We start from the raw sequence: 16,669 nt of genomic DNA, 5'->3' as shown, positions 1-16,669 counted from the left end.
AGCCTGGGGCCCCTCCGCTAGCTCCTGTCCAGCCTGTTTGTGACAGAATTGAATAGTGAGGGCAATCCACCTAGCGATGGTGCCCTTGGTCACTGGTCTACCCATGAAGCTAGTAGCAAAGGACACAAACAGCTGCTTCGACTTCCTGAGTTCCTTGGTTCTTTCAATGTAGTGCATCACCGCTCTTCTGGCATCGAGGGTGTGCAGGGCCTTTTCTGCGTTTGTAGTCGGGTTTTGGAAGAAACTTGGTATCTGGATACTCTGATTCATGTGGAACGCCGACACTACCTTGGGCATGAAGTGTGGGTCCGTCCTCAGGACTACCCTGTCTTTGTGAATTTGAATGTAGGGTTCCTGTAGCGTTAGTGCTTGAAACTCGCTCACCCTGCGTAGTGAGGTTATGGCCACTAGAAAGGCAGTTTTCATCGTCAACATTTGCAGAGTGGCCTTGTGAATGGGTTCAAACGGCGCCTTCATGAGCTCCGTCAGAACCACGTTCAAATTCCATGCCGGCGGCGGCAACCTTTTCGGGGGGGCCATTCTTTTGGCTCCCTCCATGAATCTCTTCACCACCTGCGAGGTGAAGAAATTTGTACCCTTCTCACCTCTGGTGTAGGCAACGATCGCTGCTAGGTGTACCCTTAGGGAGCTCGAGCAGAGGTTACTCTTTAGAAGGTGTGTGAGGTACCTCAGCACAGTTGAGTCTCTTGTCATTCTGTTTTGCAGGCCTTTTTTCCTGCACCACACCGTGAATCTTTTCCATTTTGCGCTGTAGCATTTTCTTGTAGTTGGTTTCCTTGCCTCCCGTAGCACTCGCATAGTGCTCTGAGGCAACCTTAGGTGTGCGAACTCTAGGTCTTCAGGAGCCATGCTGCCAGGTTGAGGGTCTCTGGCTCTGGGTGCAGGACCTCCCCGTTTTGCATTGAGAGCAGGTCTTTTCTCCTCTCGAACCTGTACGGATTGCCTTGCGCCATTTCTTGAATTTGTGAGAACCATGTCTGCCTCGCCCACTGCGGGGCCACTAGGATTAGAGTCATGTTGCTGGTCCTGCACTTGTTGAGCACTGTGTGCAACAGGGGTATCGGTGGAAAGGCGTAGGCAAATGTCCTCGACCAGCTTATCCATAGGGCATTCCCCTGGGATTGCTGATCTGGTTCCCTGGACGCGAAGCTTTGGCATTTTGCATTTTGGCGTGTTGCAAATAGGTCTATTGTGGGAGTTCCCCATCTCCGGAAAAGCTTCTTCGTTTCCTGGCCATTGAGCTCCCACTCGTGAGATGCAGAGGTCTGCCTGCTTAGCCAGTCTGCCTCCACATTGTCCTTCCCCGGTAGGTGAATTGCCAGTAGATCTATCCTGAGAGGTATGGCCCATCTCCAAATCTCCTGAGCCAGAGAGGAGAGAGGGAATGACTGTGTCCCCCCCTGCTTGTTGATGTAGAACATTGCCGTGGTGTTGTCTGTTTGAACCAACACCCTCTGGTTGTACAGGTGCCTCTGGAATGCCTTCAGGGCTAGTAGGATTGTCTTCAACTCTAGGTAATTGATATGGCGAACCGCATCTGCTGGGGCCCACAGACCCCTCACTCTGAGGTTGTCCATGTGTGCCCCCCATCCCTTTTGCGATGCGTCCGTGGTAATGGTCATTGTTGGGTTTGGTGGTGTCAGGCTTCTCCCTGCTGTCATGTTGTCTCTGTTCCACCAAGCTATCTCCTCCTGCACTGCGTGCGTAACAACCACTAGATCCTCCCAACTTCCGTTTGCTTGTGACCATTGCTGTTGTAGCCATTCCTGGAATGGTCTCATGTGCAAGCGTACATTCGGCACTAGCTGGATACACGACGCCATCATCCCCATCAATTTACTCACCGTCCTCACTGTCAGAGCTCGCCCCTTCTGGTAGAGCCGCGTCTCCTTCAGTAGGGCCTCTGTCCTCCTGTCGCTGGGCACCACGGTGCCGCTCAGGGAGTTGATTTTTGCCCCTGGGAAAATCTTCACCTGCTCCGGTTCCATCGACGACTTCCCCCAGTGGATTGAGAACCCCAGGTTCGTGAGAGTGTCTGTTACGCGTTTTGCGTGCGCTGCGCACTTTTCGCGCGAGTTTGCCTTGACCAGCCAGTCGTCTAAGTAGGGGTAGACGTGTATCCCCTGCTTCCGTAGGTGGGCCGCGACCGCCGACAGGCATTTTGTAAAAACCCTTGGTGCTGATTTTAATCCGAATGCCAGGCTTGTGAACTGGTAGTGTTCCTGGTCGATGTTGAACCTTAGAAGTCCCTTGTGTCTTCTGTTTACTGGGATGTGCAGGTAGGCATCTTTGAGGTCCACGGTGACCATGAAGTCTCCGTGTCTTATTTGGGGCAGCACCTCCTGCAGCGAAGTCATCTTGAACCTTTGCGTTCTGACGAACTTGTTTAGGTATCGCAGGTCTAGGATGGGTCTGAGGCTCCCGTCTACCTTCGGGACCACGAAGTAGTTTGAGTAGACCCCCTTGTTGCGTTCTCTGAACGGCACTGGCTCTATGGCTCCCTTTTCTAGAAGCTTCCGTGTTTGTTCTCTGAGTAGGGTCAGTTCTTGGTCCGATCTTTGCCTTCCCCTTGGCTTCCTGTTTGGCGGTTTCCTTTCCAAATCTACGCAGTACCCGTACTGCATGATGTTCAGTAGCCACTTGTCTGTGGTTATACGCTGCCACTCGTGAAGGTAGAGTCTCAGCCTTCCGCCTACTGGTGTTGTATGCTCGTAGGCTTCTGATCCTTCTCTCCCCCTCGCTGTTACTGTTTCGCGCCTCACCCTTGGGGGCATGTCGAGGGTAGGCGTCCTCCTGCGTGCAGAGTCACTTTGATGAGGGCTGCTCCCCCCCTCTCCTTCTCTGACCACGTCCGTTCCCTCTCCCGCGAAAGGACTGGCCCCGGGGCTGGTACTGCCAGTTTTGCTTCTGCTGACCCTGTCCGTGACCTTCACCCTGCTGACCCTGCTGGAACGTCTGGTGCGACGGGCCATGCTGGTTTCCTCCCCTACCGTAGGGTCTCCTTGAGGGGTTGCCTCGCCTCATTCCCCTGTGCTGTAGGGCCCCCATGGACCTCGCCGTTTCGTTATCTCTTTTTAGCTGGGTGAGCTTCTCGTCAACTGTTGCTCCGAACAGTGTCTCTCCGTTGAAGGGGGTGCTAAGGATGTTGTTCTGCACCTCCGGTTTGAATCCCGAGATTCTTAACCATGCATGCCTTCTCTCGGTGACCCCTATGGCCATGAGTCTTGCTGAAGTCTCTGCCCCGTCCAACGCCGTCTTTATGCAGGAGTTGGCGATGTTTTTGCCTTCATCAACTAGGTGTGAGGCTCTCTGGCGGTATTCTTCGGGGAGATGCTTAACTAGCTCTCCCATCTCGTCCCAGTGCTGGTACTGGTGTCTATTGAGAAGAGCATTGGAGTTCACCATGCGCCAGTGCATAGCGGCGTTCCTCTCGACCTTTCTTCCTGTGAGGTCTATCCTCCTGCTCTCTTTATCAGGTGGTGGGCCCGAGGTTGCTGGTACGTTGGCCCTTCTCCTGGCCGTGGACGCTATGATGGAGTCTGCGGTCACGCTACCCTTGATGTAAGGGGGGGGTCGAGGGAAGAGTGCTTATACTTCTTCTCAGTCCTCGGAGTGATCGACCGGCAGGTCGCTGGTTCCTTGAAGGCTTCTCTCCCCTGATTCATCACGCTTTGAAGCATGGGGAGGAACTGGCTCCTTGTCTGGATGGGGAGCAGGGTCTCGACGAGAAAATCGGCTTTCGGCTTCTCTTCGTCGAGTTTGACGCCGAAGGCTGTCGCTGCGCTCCTGACCACCATATTGTACACCCCGATGTCGTCGGGTGGCGAAGGCCTCGAAGGGTACGTGTCCACGGACTCCTCCGGGTACTCGGTGTCGAGATCCTGCCATTCAATCTCGTGGCTGGTCGATGGTGCCAAGCCGTAGACCGACTGTTGGTCTTCTTCCTCGGCTTCCTCTTCATAATAGGTCTCGTCTTCCTCTTCGAGATCCCTCATTAGTCCCTCGGTGTCGAATTCTTCCTCGACCTAGACGACGTCCGCCGATGAAATCGTTGGAATCTTGAATTCCTTCATCTTGGCGTCAAACTCCTTCTTCCTTTGAAGGATGTTCTCCATTTCGGCCTCGAGCCGCCTTTTCTTTTTATCCATCTCGGAGATGATTTCGGAGTCGACCGCGGGTCTTTTCGTCGAAACTTGCGTCGACGTCGACCGTTCTTTCAGCGTCGATCGGGCCGCTCCCTGGGTTGTCTTCGACGACCCTTGCCTTTCGGCGTCTTTCGGCACCAGGGAGTCCTTCTCTAAGGATCCGCTCGGCCTCTTGTCCATGGTTCCCCCTTTGGTCGTCGAAATTTTCGGCGCCGGGGCTCCCTTCGTGGACTTAGACTCAGATTTTTTCGAGTCACCCTCGTGTTTGAGGTACTTTCTGTTTTTCGCTCGACGATTCTCTTACCTAGTCTTCTTTTTTCTTGTCGGTCTCTACGACCGTGAAGTTTTCGGCTGTCCCGGCGACGTTGTCCTCGTCGTCCGAGGAGAGGCCCAGATCGTAGAGCGACGGGGCCTTACCCTTGCCCTCCATGCTGGCGTTGGCTCTTCTCTGCCGATCTCTCACTCTGAGCGTCTTCGGCGCGAAGGCTGAGCAGGCGTTGCAGTCCTTACTCTGGTGTTCGACCGGTAGGCAGAGGTTGCAGACCGGATGCTGGTCCTTCTGCGCGAATTTGTGGTGGCAGTTTGGGCAGAACTTGAATGGCGTCTTGTCCATTGCGCTCAGGGCCTCTGAGTGCGCATTCTCCCAGGTCGAAGAAAAAAGGGCGCTGAACCTCCTTTCTTCGCGCTGCTGATGAAATAACCTCCTTCCTGTGAAACTCCGATATATTTGTCGACGAAACTCGCTTTCCTTTCTTCTTTCTTCGGTTGTAACTCTGGAGCTTCTCGATGACGATCCAGACCCAACGGCGGAAAAAAGAATCTGAAGATGGCGCCCCAAAGGTGGGACTTCCGCAGGAAGCACGACGACGTCACGGAAGGTGCACCAAATGGTGGTCGTCGACGCCCACCTGGGCTACAAAAACAAAAAAAAAAACAAAAAAAAAGAAAGAAAGACTACGAATCCGGACCCAACCACAAGATCGCGGAATAATGCACAGCATAGTGAATCCAGAAAGATTCACGCTGCAAAACTTCTAGATTCCCTCCCCCTCCCTCAGTCCTCCTCAGCAACGCATGCGGCCATCTCTGCCCTCTAATATCGTACAGCCCAAGGAATACCAATGTGTCGAGTTATGTGAGGTGCCCAGTTTGCTCCGGGGTCGTCCCCTCATCCCCGGTTCGGTCGACTCCATCCGCGCCTGGCTCATAATCTCGCAGTGCCTGCACTAACGCCTCCCACGCAGCTGCCGCCTCTAGCACCTTATCATTGCGCCTATGAGCCCATTGATACCGCAGCGCGCCCTCGCTGGTGGCCCATTTAAGAAATTCCCCCTTCCATCGTTTACTAGTGGGGCCCACTGTTGCCTTCCACCTCTTCGTGATTTCTCGTTTTGCTAATATAAGTCCCATGTCTACTAATTTGCTCGTGATGGAGCTACACAATGATATAAAAAGGCATGCTCTGAAGTGGGAATGGCAAGCTCTGACATCTGATGCACAGCCACTTGGAAATGCTGGATAGGCAAAAAAAAGTTTGACAGACCAAGTACAATTATCTCAAACACTCAATTTAGAGATTATAAATATTGCATTTATTTGCAGTGTTCAAGGATCAGAGCTGAACACCAGCATTAAGAGGTAAGAGGTAAAATTTACCTGTAGCCCTAACTCCAGCGCCACATTCAGTAAGGTGGTGTCAGAGTTGTTGTCGGTGGGAGTGGCGATTTTAAAAGCATCCTGTGCCAGCTTGAAAATAAGGGAGGAGGAGTGGATATTCTTTTGTATGGCCTCAAGAACTGTGCGTAACCGCAGCATGTCCCCTAAACAAAGGAGAGAAAACAAATCAGTAGCAAACAGTTATACGATTAATCAAGCGTTGATCAAAACATTTATATTGCACTTATTGTCACCTGGAAATCTGAGTGTGCATCAGTTCTCGTACTAGCACATCTTGAGCGATGCTTCACATAAGTTTTACAACGTTTGTGTCCCACTTAGCTTTCATAGACACATGATGGGGCGTTTTTTCCATGTAACAGCAATTGTTTGTAAACCTCAAGATCTTGACCGCGACCTTCGATATCAGACTGTGGTTAAGATACTGAGCTGCCCATAATGATGATCGATGGTCAACTGCACTGGAGTCTGGAGAGGGAACAGTTTTTAGAGTAGAGTACTGGCCTAATAGCATCTGTTGAATATAACCACAAGGATTCTTTAAAAAAGTCTTGGTGGTGATACCAATGATGTTAGCAAATTTTAAAAACCTTTGTGCAGCACAGTATGGACGTAAGGCCAATCTATTGTGTTAAAATGAGGCAGTGTGGTTCAGTTCAGAATATATATATATATATATACATACATATATACACACACACACACACACATACACGTGTTACCATCCTTGTGGGGACTATGTGCGAATACCTGCCTTGTGGGGACTAACCTTTCCCAATGTTTTTAAAATACACTAATAACAGAAAAACGTTAAGAAAAAATTCATGATACAGGATCCTGCTTCAAATTTGCAAATATGTTGTTATTTAATCGTGCGCACAGCACCATACTTGCGGGGACTTGAACACGTGCTACCATCCTTGTGGGGACCTAGTCCGTAACACTATTTGTGAATGAATACAGTTGAAGGCACATGGCTAAATGTTTATTTTATCAACAATATACACATTATAATCTATTCATATATGAATTGCTGCATATATACTAGGGGTATACATTATAGACAGATCATGTTAATGTGCCAGAAAATATCATATCATGCTTAAAGAAAGACCCTTAAAGCTGTATTTAACCTATTTATCAGTGCTTAAAATCTTAGGAGATAAGGGAACTAACACATAAAGAAATTCACATACGGAACTAAGGAATATGGTCAAGTGGAACCCAGAGCTTGATTAGCTGCTTACATTTTTGCCAAAATAAGTGTTCAAGTCCCCACAGAGATAGTGGGTGAAGATAATTGTGTTTAAGTGTCCATAGAAATAGTGTGTACATATAAAGAGTGTGAAGCTAATAATGTTCAAGTCCACACAAAGGTTGCGTGTAATCATAGGAATGCTCAAGTCCCCACAGAGATGATATGTTATTATAGCAATGTGTAAGTCCCCACAGAGATAGTGTGTTATCATAGAGAAGTTAAAGTCCCCACAAAGATGGTGTGTTATTATAGTGATGTTCAAGTCCTCACAAAGATAGTGTGTTATTATAGCGATGTTTAAGTTCCCACATAGATAGTGCATGAAGGTGATTGTGTTGAAGTCCTCATTAAAATAGGGCCCAGTTCAAAAAGGTAAACTTAGACAAAAAAATCTAACTTTTCTACTTTTCAGTATTCACAAAGGTAAATTTAGACCAAAAGTCTAACTTTACTACTTTTCAATATTCACAAAGCCCCATACAGAGAATGCAAAGCTGATGATGCTCAAGCCAAAACAGAGCTTGCATGTAATTACAAGAATGCTCAAGTCCCCACAGAGCTGGTGTGTAACTATATTATTACCATTGTCCCCACAGAGATAGTGTGTGATTATAGAGATGTCGAGGTCCCCACAGAGATAGTGTGTGATTATAGAGATGTCGAGGTCCCCACAGAGATAGTGTGTGATTATAGACATGCCCAGCTCCCCACAGAGATAGTGTGTGATTATAGAGATGTCAAGGTCCCCACAGAGATAGTGTGTGATTATAGAGATGTCGAGGTCCCCACAGAGATAGTGTGTGATTATAGAGATGTCGAGGTCCTCACAGAGATAGTGTGTGATTATAGACATGCCCAGCTCCCCACAGAGATAGTGTGTGATTATAGAGATGTCAAGGTCCCTACAGAGATCGTGTGTGACTATAATATTGCCATGGATGCCAAAGAGAATGTGTGAGATCATAGAAATCTCCAAGTCCCCTCAAAAACCTACACCCACCTAAACCCCAAACATTCCCTTGCCATCCAAAAACCCACACCCACCATAAAAAATCCCTTGTGACCCAAATACCCATACAAATACTAAACCTTAAATGATTAATTGGCACCTAAAACACCCATACCAGCCCTAACCCCTAAATGTTCCCTTGCCACCAAAAACCCATGCCCACCCTAAACCCTAAAAAATCCCTTGTCAATCAGAAACCCATAACCACCTTAGAAATAAAAATTCCCTTGCCACCCTAAACCTTAACAAATCCCTTGTCACCCAAAAATCTATACCCACCCTAAGCCCTAAACATTCCCTTACCACCCACAAAAACAAAACTCCCGCTAAACCCTAAAAATTCCTTGCGACCCTATCCCCAAAAATCCCTTACCACCCAAAAACCCATACCTGCCCTAACCTTAAAAAATCCCTCACCTCCCAAAAACCAACACCCACCCTAAACCCATAAAAATTCACTGGCCATCCAAAAAACTATACCCAACTTAAACCCGAAAAAGTACCTTACCACCCAAAAACACACATCCACTCTAATCCCTAAAAATTCCCTTATCATCCAAAAACCCATACCCACCCAAAACCATAAAAGTCCCTTCCCCCAAAAATCCACACCCATTCTAAATCCTAAAAATTCCTTTGCCACTAAAAAACCCACAACCATCCCAAATGCTAAAAAATCCCTTACCACTCAAAAACCTACACCCACCCTAAACCCTAAAAGTTCACTTGCCTCACAAAAACCCATACCCACCCTGAAAAATCCCTTGCCACCCAAAGACCCATACAAACACTACTCTAAAACGATTCATTACCACCCAAAAACCCATACCCTGCCTAAACCCTAAGAAATCCCTTACCACCCAAAAATACATACCCACCCTAAACCCTAAAAATTCCCTTCTCACCCAAAAACCCATACTCACCCAAAACGACAACATTTCCTATGCCCCAAAAGTCCACACCCACCCTAAACCTTAAAATTTCCCTTGCTACCCAAAACGCCAGACCAACCTTAAACCCTAAAAAATCCCTTGCCAATCAAAAACCCATACCCACCCTAAAAGTAAAAATTGCCTCGCCACCCTAAACCCTAAAATATCCCTTGCCACCTAAAGACCCATACCCACCCTAAGCCCTAAACATTCCCTTACCACCTAAAAAACGATACCCACGCTACAACTCCTTGCGAACCTAACCCCAAAAATTCCCGTACCACCCAAAAACCCTACCATTAAAAAATCCCTAACCTCCCAAAAATCCAAACCCACCCTAACCCCATAAAAATTCACTGTCCACCCAAATAAACATACCCAACCTAATCCTGAAAAGTACCTTACCACCCAAAAACACACATCCACTCTAATCCCTAAAAATTCCCTTATCATCCAAAAACCCATACCCACCCTAAACCCTAAGAAATCCCTTACCACCCGAAAATCCACACCCACTCTAAACATTAAAAATTCCTTTTCCACACCCATCCTAAATGCTGAAAGTTCCCTTGCCACCTAATAACCTATACCCACACTAAACACTAAAAATTACCTTGCACCTAATATCCCATACCCACCCTAAACCCTAAAATTTCCCTTGCTACCGAAAAATCCACACCTACCCTAAACCCTAAAAATCCCTTAACACCCATATACCCACACCAACTCTAAAAACTTAATTGCCAACCAAAATTACCATACCCACCCTGAACCCTAAAAGCCTTTATCACCTGAAAAGCTATACTCACCCTAAACCCTAAAAATTCCCTTGCCGAACAAAAGCCCACACCAACCCTAAACCCTAAAAATCCCCTTGAGACTCAAAAAGCCATACACACCATAAATCCTACAAAATCCCCTACCACCAAAAATACGGCACCCATCCTAAATGCAAAATTCCATTGAAACCCATAAAACCCATCCCCCTAAACCCTAAAAATCCCTTATCACTCAAAAACCTACACTCACCTAAACCACAAAAATTCACTTGCCACCCAAAAACGCAAACCCACCATAAAAAATCCCTTGTGACCCAAACACCCACACAAACACTGAACCTTAAATGATTCATTACCACCAAAAAAACCCATACCAGACCTAATCCCTAAATGTTCCCTTGCCACCCGAAACCCAAGCCCACCCTAAATCCTAAAACATCCCTTCCACCAAAATACCCACACCCACCCTAAACGTTAAAAATTCCCTTGCAACCCAAAAACCCATACACACTGTAAAATGTACAATATCCCTTGCCACCAAAAATCTCACACCCACCCTAAACACAAAAAATTCCCTTGCCACCCATAAAACTCATACCCACCCTAAACCCTAGAAAATCTTTTACAACACAAAAACCTGCACCAAACGTAAACCCTAAGCATTAACTTGCCTCCCAAAAACCCATACCCACCCTGAAAAATCCTTTGTCACTTCAAAACCCACACCCATCCTAATTGCTGAAAAATCCCTTATGACTCAAAAACCTACTTGCACCCTAAACCCCAAAAATCCCTTACCACCCAAAAACCCATACCTACGCTAACCTTAAAAAATTCCTCGCCTCTCAAAAACCCATACCCACCTTAACCCCATAAAAATTCACTGGTCACCCAAAAAACAATACCCAACCTAAACCCGAAAACGTATCTTACCACCGAAAAACACACATCCACTCTAATCCCTAAAAATTAAATTATCTAAAAACTCATTCCCAGTCAAAACCATAAATTTTCCTTGCCCCCCAAAAATCCACACCCACTCTAAACCTTAAAAATTCCTTTGACACTTAAAAGCCCACACCCATACCAAATGCTGAAAAATCCCTTACCACTAAAAAACCTACATCCACCCTCAACCCTAAAAATTCACTTGCCTCCCAAAAAACCCATACAAACACTACACCTAAATGATTCATTACCACCCAAAAACCCATGCCCAGCCTAAACCCTATAAAAATCCTCACCACCCAAAAAGTCATACCCACCCTAAATCCTAAAAATGACCTTATCACCCAAAAACCCATACCCGCCCAAAACCCTAACATATCACTTGCCCCCAAAAATCCACACCCAACCTAATCCTTAAAATTTCCCTTGACACCCAAAAACAATACCCACCCTAAACCCTAAAAAATCTCTTACCACTCAAAAACCTACACCCACCCTAAATCCTTTAAATTCACTTGCCTCGCTAAAACCCATACCCACCCTGAAAAATCCCTTGCCAGCCAAAAACCCATACAACCACGATACCTAAATGATGCATTACCACTCAAAAACCCATACGTAGCATAAACCCTAAAAAATTCCATACCCACCCAAAACCCTAACATATCCCTTGCCACCAAAAATTCACACCCACCCTAAACCTTAAAAATTCCCTTGCTACCAAAAAAGCATACACACCCTAAACCCTAAAAAATTCCTTGCCAATCAGAAACCCATATCCACCCTAGAAATACAAATTCCTTTGCCACACTAAACCTTAACAAATCCCTTGCCACCCAAAAACCCATACCTACCCTCAGCCCTAAACATTCCCTTACCACCTAAAAAAACGATTCTCACGCTAAACCCTAAAAATTCCTTGTGACCCTAACCCCCAAAAATCCCTTACCAGCCAAAAACGCATACCTACCCAAACCTTTAATTCCTCGCCTCTCAAAAACCCATACCCACCCTAACCCAATAAAAATTCACTGGCCACCCAAAAACCTATACCCAACCTAAACCCGAAAAAGTACCTTACAACCGAAAAACACACATCCCCTCTAATCTTTAAAAATTCACTTATCATCCAAAAACCCGTACCCACCCAAAACCATACATTTGACCCCCAAAAATCCACACCCACTCTAAACCTTAAAAATTCCTTCGCCACTCAAAAACCCACGCCCATACCAAATGCTGAAAAATCCCTAACCACTCAAAAAACTACACCCACCCTAAACCCTAAAAATTCACTTGCCTCCCAAAAACCCATACCCATCCTGAATATTCCCTTGCCACCCTAAAACCCATCCAAACACTACACCTAAATGATTCATTACCACCCAAAAACCCATAACCAGCCTAAACCCTAAAAAATCCCTCACCACACAAAAATCCATACCCACCCTAAACCCTAAAAATTACCTTATCACCCAAAAATCCATACCCACCCAAAACCCTAACATATCCCTTGCCCCCAAAAATCCACACCCACCCTAAACATTAACATTTCCCTTGCCACCCAAAAAAATACCCACCCTAAACCTTAAAAAAATCTCTCACCACTCAAAAACCCACACCCACCCTAAACCCTAAAAAATCACTTGCCTCCTAAAAAGGCAGACCCACCCTGAAAAATCCTACTACTGAGTGGTATGATATTTCCTTTCTTGTATATCAACAGCAGGTATGTTATGCACAATTACAGCAGACACATTAACCTCACAAGCTGTCTTATTCATTTGATACCTGTGATAGATCGATTAAAAACATATTTCTGAGACTGACAAACATTTGAACTACCTTTTAGGAATTTAGTACTACACATCCTGTCACTGACTACATTTGTAAAGCACATATTACATCATGATTCCTAGCTGTAATGATTTTAAGGAAGATGTGAAACTAGGAGTGTCCCAACAAATGAGCTGCAACTAAAGTAGTTTGCAGTTAGCGTGACAGCATTGAATAGGAGTAGCAAAACTGTGCAAGTCTGCAGGTTATCTGGAAGAACATAGACTGATTTTGATTTTGGCAGAGAGGGCACCTTGACCCAAAAGTGGCATAGTACCCTGCCTGCCAAACTGATGCTTAATTTATAGTCAGGACGGCCATTATGTTTCCGATAGCAGTGTTTGCGCAGGATGTACCAGTGGACTCGGTGCATCAGACAATCCAACCTATTTTGAGTGGACAGTTGAATGTATTTTTTCCAGTTCAGAACAGCCAGGGACACCTTTTTCAGTGAAGCTCCCATATGTTTAGTGGATACCACCAACACTTCTCAGCAGTGTGTGCCAAGACTTGCAAGTAGTGCAGTACTTTCATTGCACATTTCTAACACATCAGAGGAGGACTGCTGCACTTGTATTGTACATTACCAACACTGATCAGCAAGGCTGCTGCACTTGTATTGTACATTACCAACACTGATCAGCAAGGCTGCTGCACTTGTATTGTACATTACCAACACTGATCAGCAAGGCTGCTGCACTTGTATTGTACATTACCAACACTGATCAGCAAGGCTGCTGCACTTACATTATTCAATACTGTTGAGACCTGAAGGTTGTTTGGGTTATGATGCAGTGTGATCAAAAGTGCTATTTATGCCCCTTTCGGCCACATGTACGACCATTTTCATTTGCGATTCGCAATTTGTAAATTTTAATCACTTTCAATTAGTGAGTCGTAAAAGAAAATGTAGTAATGTGTCTCAGACGCATTTTGCAATTCCCAATGGGGTCGCAACTGACCTACCTCATCAATATTTATGAGGCAGGTTGCAATTTGCGACCCATTGGGAATGGGCAATAACACAGGGATGGTAGCCTGCTAGGGACAGCAGACCCCCATTTTTGTGTTTGCTTTTAAAATAGAGCAACTTTTTTTAAAAAATGCAGCCTGTTTTACTAAAAGGAAAATGTGATGCGTTTCAAAACCAAAAATGAAATGTTTCAGTTTCACTTTTTTAAGAGTAGGCAGTGGTCTATGGGACCACTGCCTGCTCTAAAAAACCATTTTTGCTGCCAGTCCCAATTGGGAAGGGGTCCCTTGGGGACCTCTTCCAGTTTGTGAGCGGCTTACCACCTACTCAAAGTAGGCAGTATACTGCGATTGTTTTGCAACTGCATTCGGGTCACAATACAATCGTACATGCCCTTGCGACTTGCCTTTAGAAAGGGATGCCCTTGGCACACCCCTTCCTAATACCAACTCGCAAATCCTATTTTGCTAGTCCGTGACAGGCTACCGACTTGCAAAATAGGGTTGATACATGCAACAACCCTTTTTAGCAGATGCCCCGCATCTCAGTTTGTGACCATTAAAAATGGTCATACATGTGGCCCCTGGTCCTAATTCCCATGTCTCTGCGCCCAAGTGTATCAGCCTGATTTACAAAAGTAACTTACAATTTTGAGTAATTAAACATTTGAGTAAGTTTACTACTTTTTAGCTGTTCACAATTTTGAGTAATTAAACATTTGAGTATGTTTACTACTCAATTCCCAATACATGTCTCCTCCAAGCCGAAGGGGCTGGGGCCTGTACACTTTTGAGTAATTTATACTTTTGAGTCATTTACACTTCTGAATCAGTTTAATGATTTTTGACTATTCAGAAAATCTAAGTGTAAATGTACTCAAAAGCGTAACTTACACTCGAATTTTGTGATTAGCCAAAAAGTAGACTTTCTCAAAATTCTACATTTTTTCTAAAGTGAAAGTTATATTTGTGAATCAGGCCCTTATATATCTTCCTAGTGTTTCTCTATTGCTATCTTAAAGGTTTTTGATTCCCTAAACTAGTGTCAAAGTTACAATGTCCCATTGTGATATATGTTTGCCTTGCTATCTGTACCGTCTCTCTACCATTGCCCTGGTCTAAGGACATGTCTTGGAATTTGTGACTACCTGTTCGAGTGTCTCTTCGCCAGGACACATTTCTTCATGTCCCAATGTTTGTGTCTCAATGTACTGGAATCAATGCAACCCTGTCTCAATGCAATTGTCTCTCGCTGTCCAAAAGTGTTTTCCGGCTGACCCCATGCCTCCCATATGCACGTCTTTCTATGTCCCTGTCTCCCTATGTTAATATTTGTCCATGTCCATCTCACCATGTCACTGTCTATGCAGCTCAATGTTCTTTTGACTTCCTGTGTCTGTTTTCGCATATATGTCTCTCTGTTTTAATGGATGCCCTTGTGTCTACCTGATCCATGTTTTATTGTCTAATTTTCCCTGTGTCTCCTGTGTCCATGTGTTCTCCATTCACCACTCTATGTTTATGTATGCCCACGTCAGCCTCTCCCTTCTCGTTGTCATTGTCTACCTCTGCCCATAATTCCTCTTGTCTCAATCCACAGTGGCTGACTGCAACCCATCAGCAAATCATCTGTTCAATGAAGCTCAGACCTGTAATTTCCAGGAATAGCTAGACGTTATACTGAAAACACTTTCATTGTAGCAGGAGCTTCTCAAAAAGGGGGAGCTTTACTCAGAAACGTATGTGCAGCATCCGTGGTGACGGTAATGCAGAAACCAGGGTGTGATAGGAACTTGGAGAGTAATAGTGAAGAGTGCAGATAAAGCGACGTGCACAATCTGCAAAATGTTTTTTGTCTAGTACAGAACACTCAGTTGCAACCCAGATGACAAGGTGCAAATTCTAGCATTTTACATCATCCTGTCAAGATTCATTTTTCACAGTTCACAATCTACATTACAGACTTTGGATGCTTATTTGTATACAGGCATTTAACAGACATGGAACTACAATTAACCTGGCTTTATGCTCAGCCATTAACTATGCTATTCGTGTGACTATTCATCCTAGATTTCTCAAATTCAGATTGCTGCTGTGCCCATTACCTGAGCGCTAAACATTTTAGAATTGTAAACAAATTAGTGTAGCAGTAAAATGTAGATAACTAGCAACTTGCAGCATCACAGTATTGTATATATGGCGAAAGAGGGCCTGATATGAGAAATATATGTTGTCGTAAAACAGAAAATAGTCTTTAAATTGAGTCACATGATTAGGTGCACTTGCCATTCTTTTGTTGGACACCTGCCTCTAAAGTAGGCTTAGTCGTATTGCATGGTAAAAGGGTGAAAGAATTAAATAAATGCGGTGCTGAAAATGTTTTTTTTCCACTTGAGAACATGTTAGAAACTAGTACGAAATATCTCCTTCAAGTTACAGTTTAATATAACCCGGAATTTAAATTGCTAATCTCGCCTGCATATGGCTTCGTTAAGGGGAGCAGTTGTTTGCTGCTCTGTGGGCTCCGGTGCCAGGGAGTGGAACAGGTCTGAATGGAGCTGACGACCCTTTGTTATGCTGAACTCTGAATCGAGCACATTCACACCTGATTCTCTGCCACAGTCTGACAGCAGAGGCTGACAAAAGAGCCTCTCACCCACAGCTCAACAGGAGTATGGGGGAGGGTTGCCTCAAATAACTGGGCAAGGAAGGGTTACTTCTCTTCAGAGGAAGAAAGGTTGCGGCAATGTTACCGTCAAATTCTCATCCACAATCCTACATTTCCTACAGCTGGAAAAGTAGGTAAAGTCCGGAATCTGCGAAAGCACCTCTAGTGCACGTGCATGCATCCAACATTTTTCTGTTACTGTTTGGCAATATCCAAATTTCATTTCCATTCAGTCACACGGCGGCTTGGGGGTACAGTGACCTGTGCATAATTTACCAATCGCCATCCCCCGTTTTCCGTTCTAGTTTTAATATTGTACTATTTCTTTTTCAATAGTAACACTTTCTTACTCACCGAGTCACCCGTTTTATAGACACACATTCTGTACACCATTATTTGTTTTCATTTTCTGTTTAACTATTAT

The 16,669-nt window shown here is 45.2% G+C and overlaps 1 protein-coding gene across 1 annotated transcript in view; it reads right to left on the bottom strand.

Annotated features, from left to right (window-relative positions):
- The window catches only part of ZSWIM5 (zinc finger SWIM-type containing 5), a 390,515-nt gene that overhangs the window by 52,239 nt on the left and 321,607 nt on the right, over positions 1-16,669 (bottom strand). The window contains exon 12 of the mRNA XM_085602808.1: positions 5,823-5,986. Coding sequence (XP_085458934.1) covers positions 5,823-5,986 — 164 coding nt within the window. The remainder of the gene's footprint in view (positions 1-5,822; positions 5,987-16,669) is intronic.

The sequence above is a fragment of the Triturus cristatus genome, chromosome 4_2 (genome assembly GCF_964204655.1).
Source record: "Triturus cristatus chromosome 4_2, aTriCri1.1, whole genome shotgun sequence".
Taxonomy (NCBI): Eukaryota; Metazoa; Chordata; class Amphibia; order Caudata; family Salamandridae; genus Triturus; species Triturus cristatus.
This window is presented reverse-complemented; position numbering and strand designations above follow the sequence as displayed.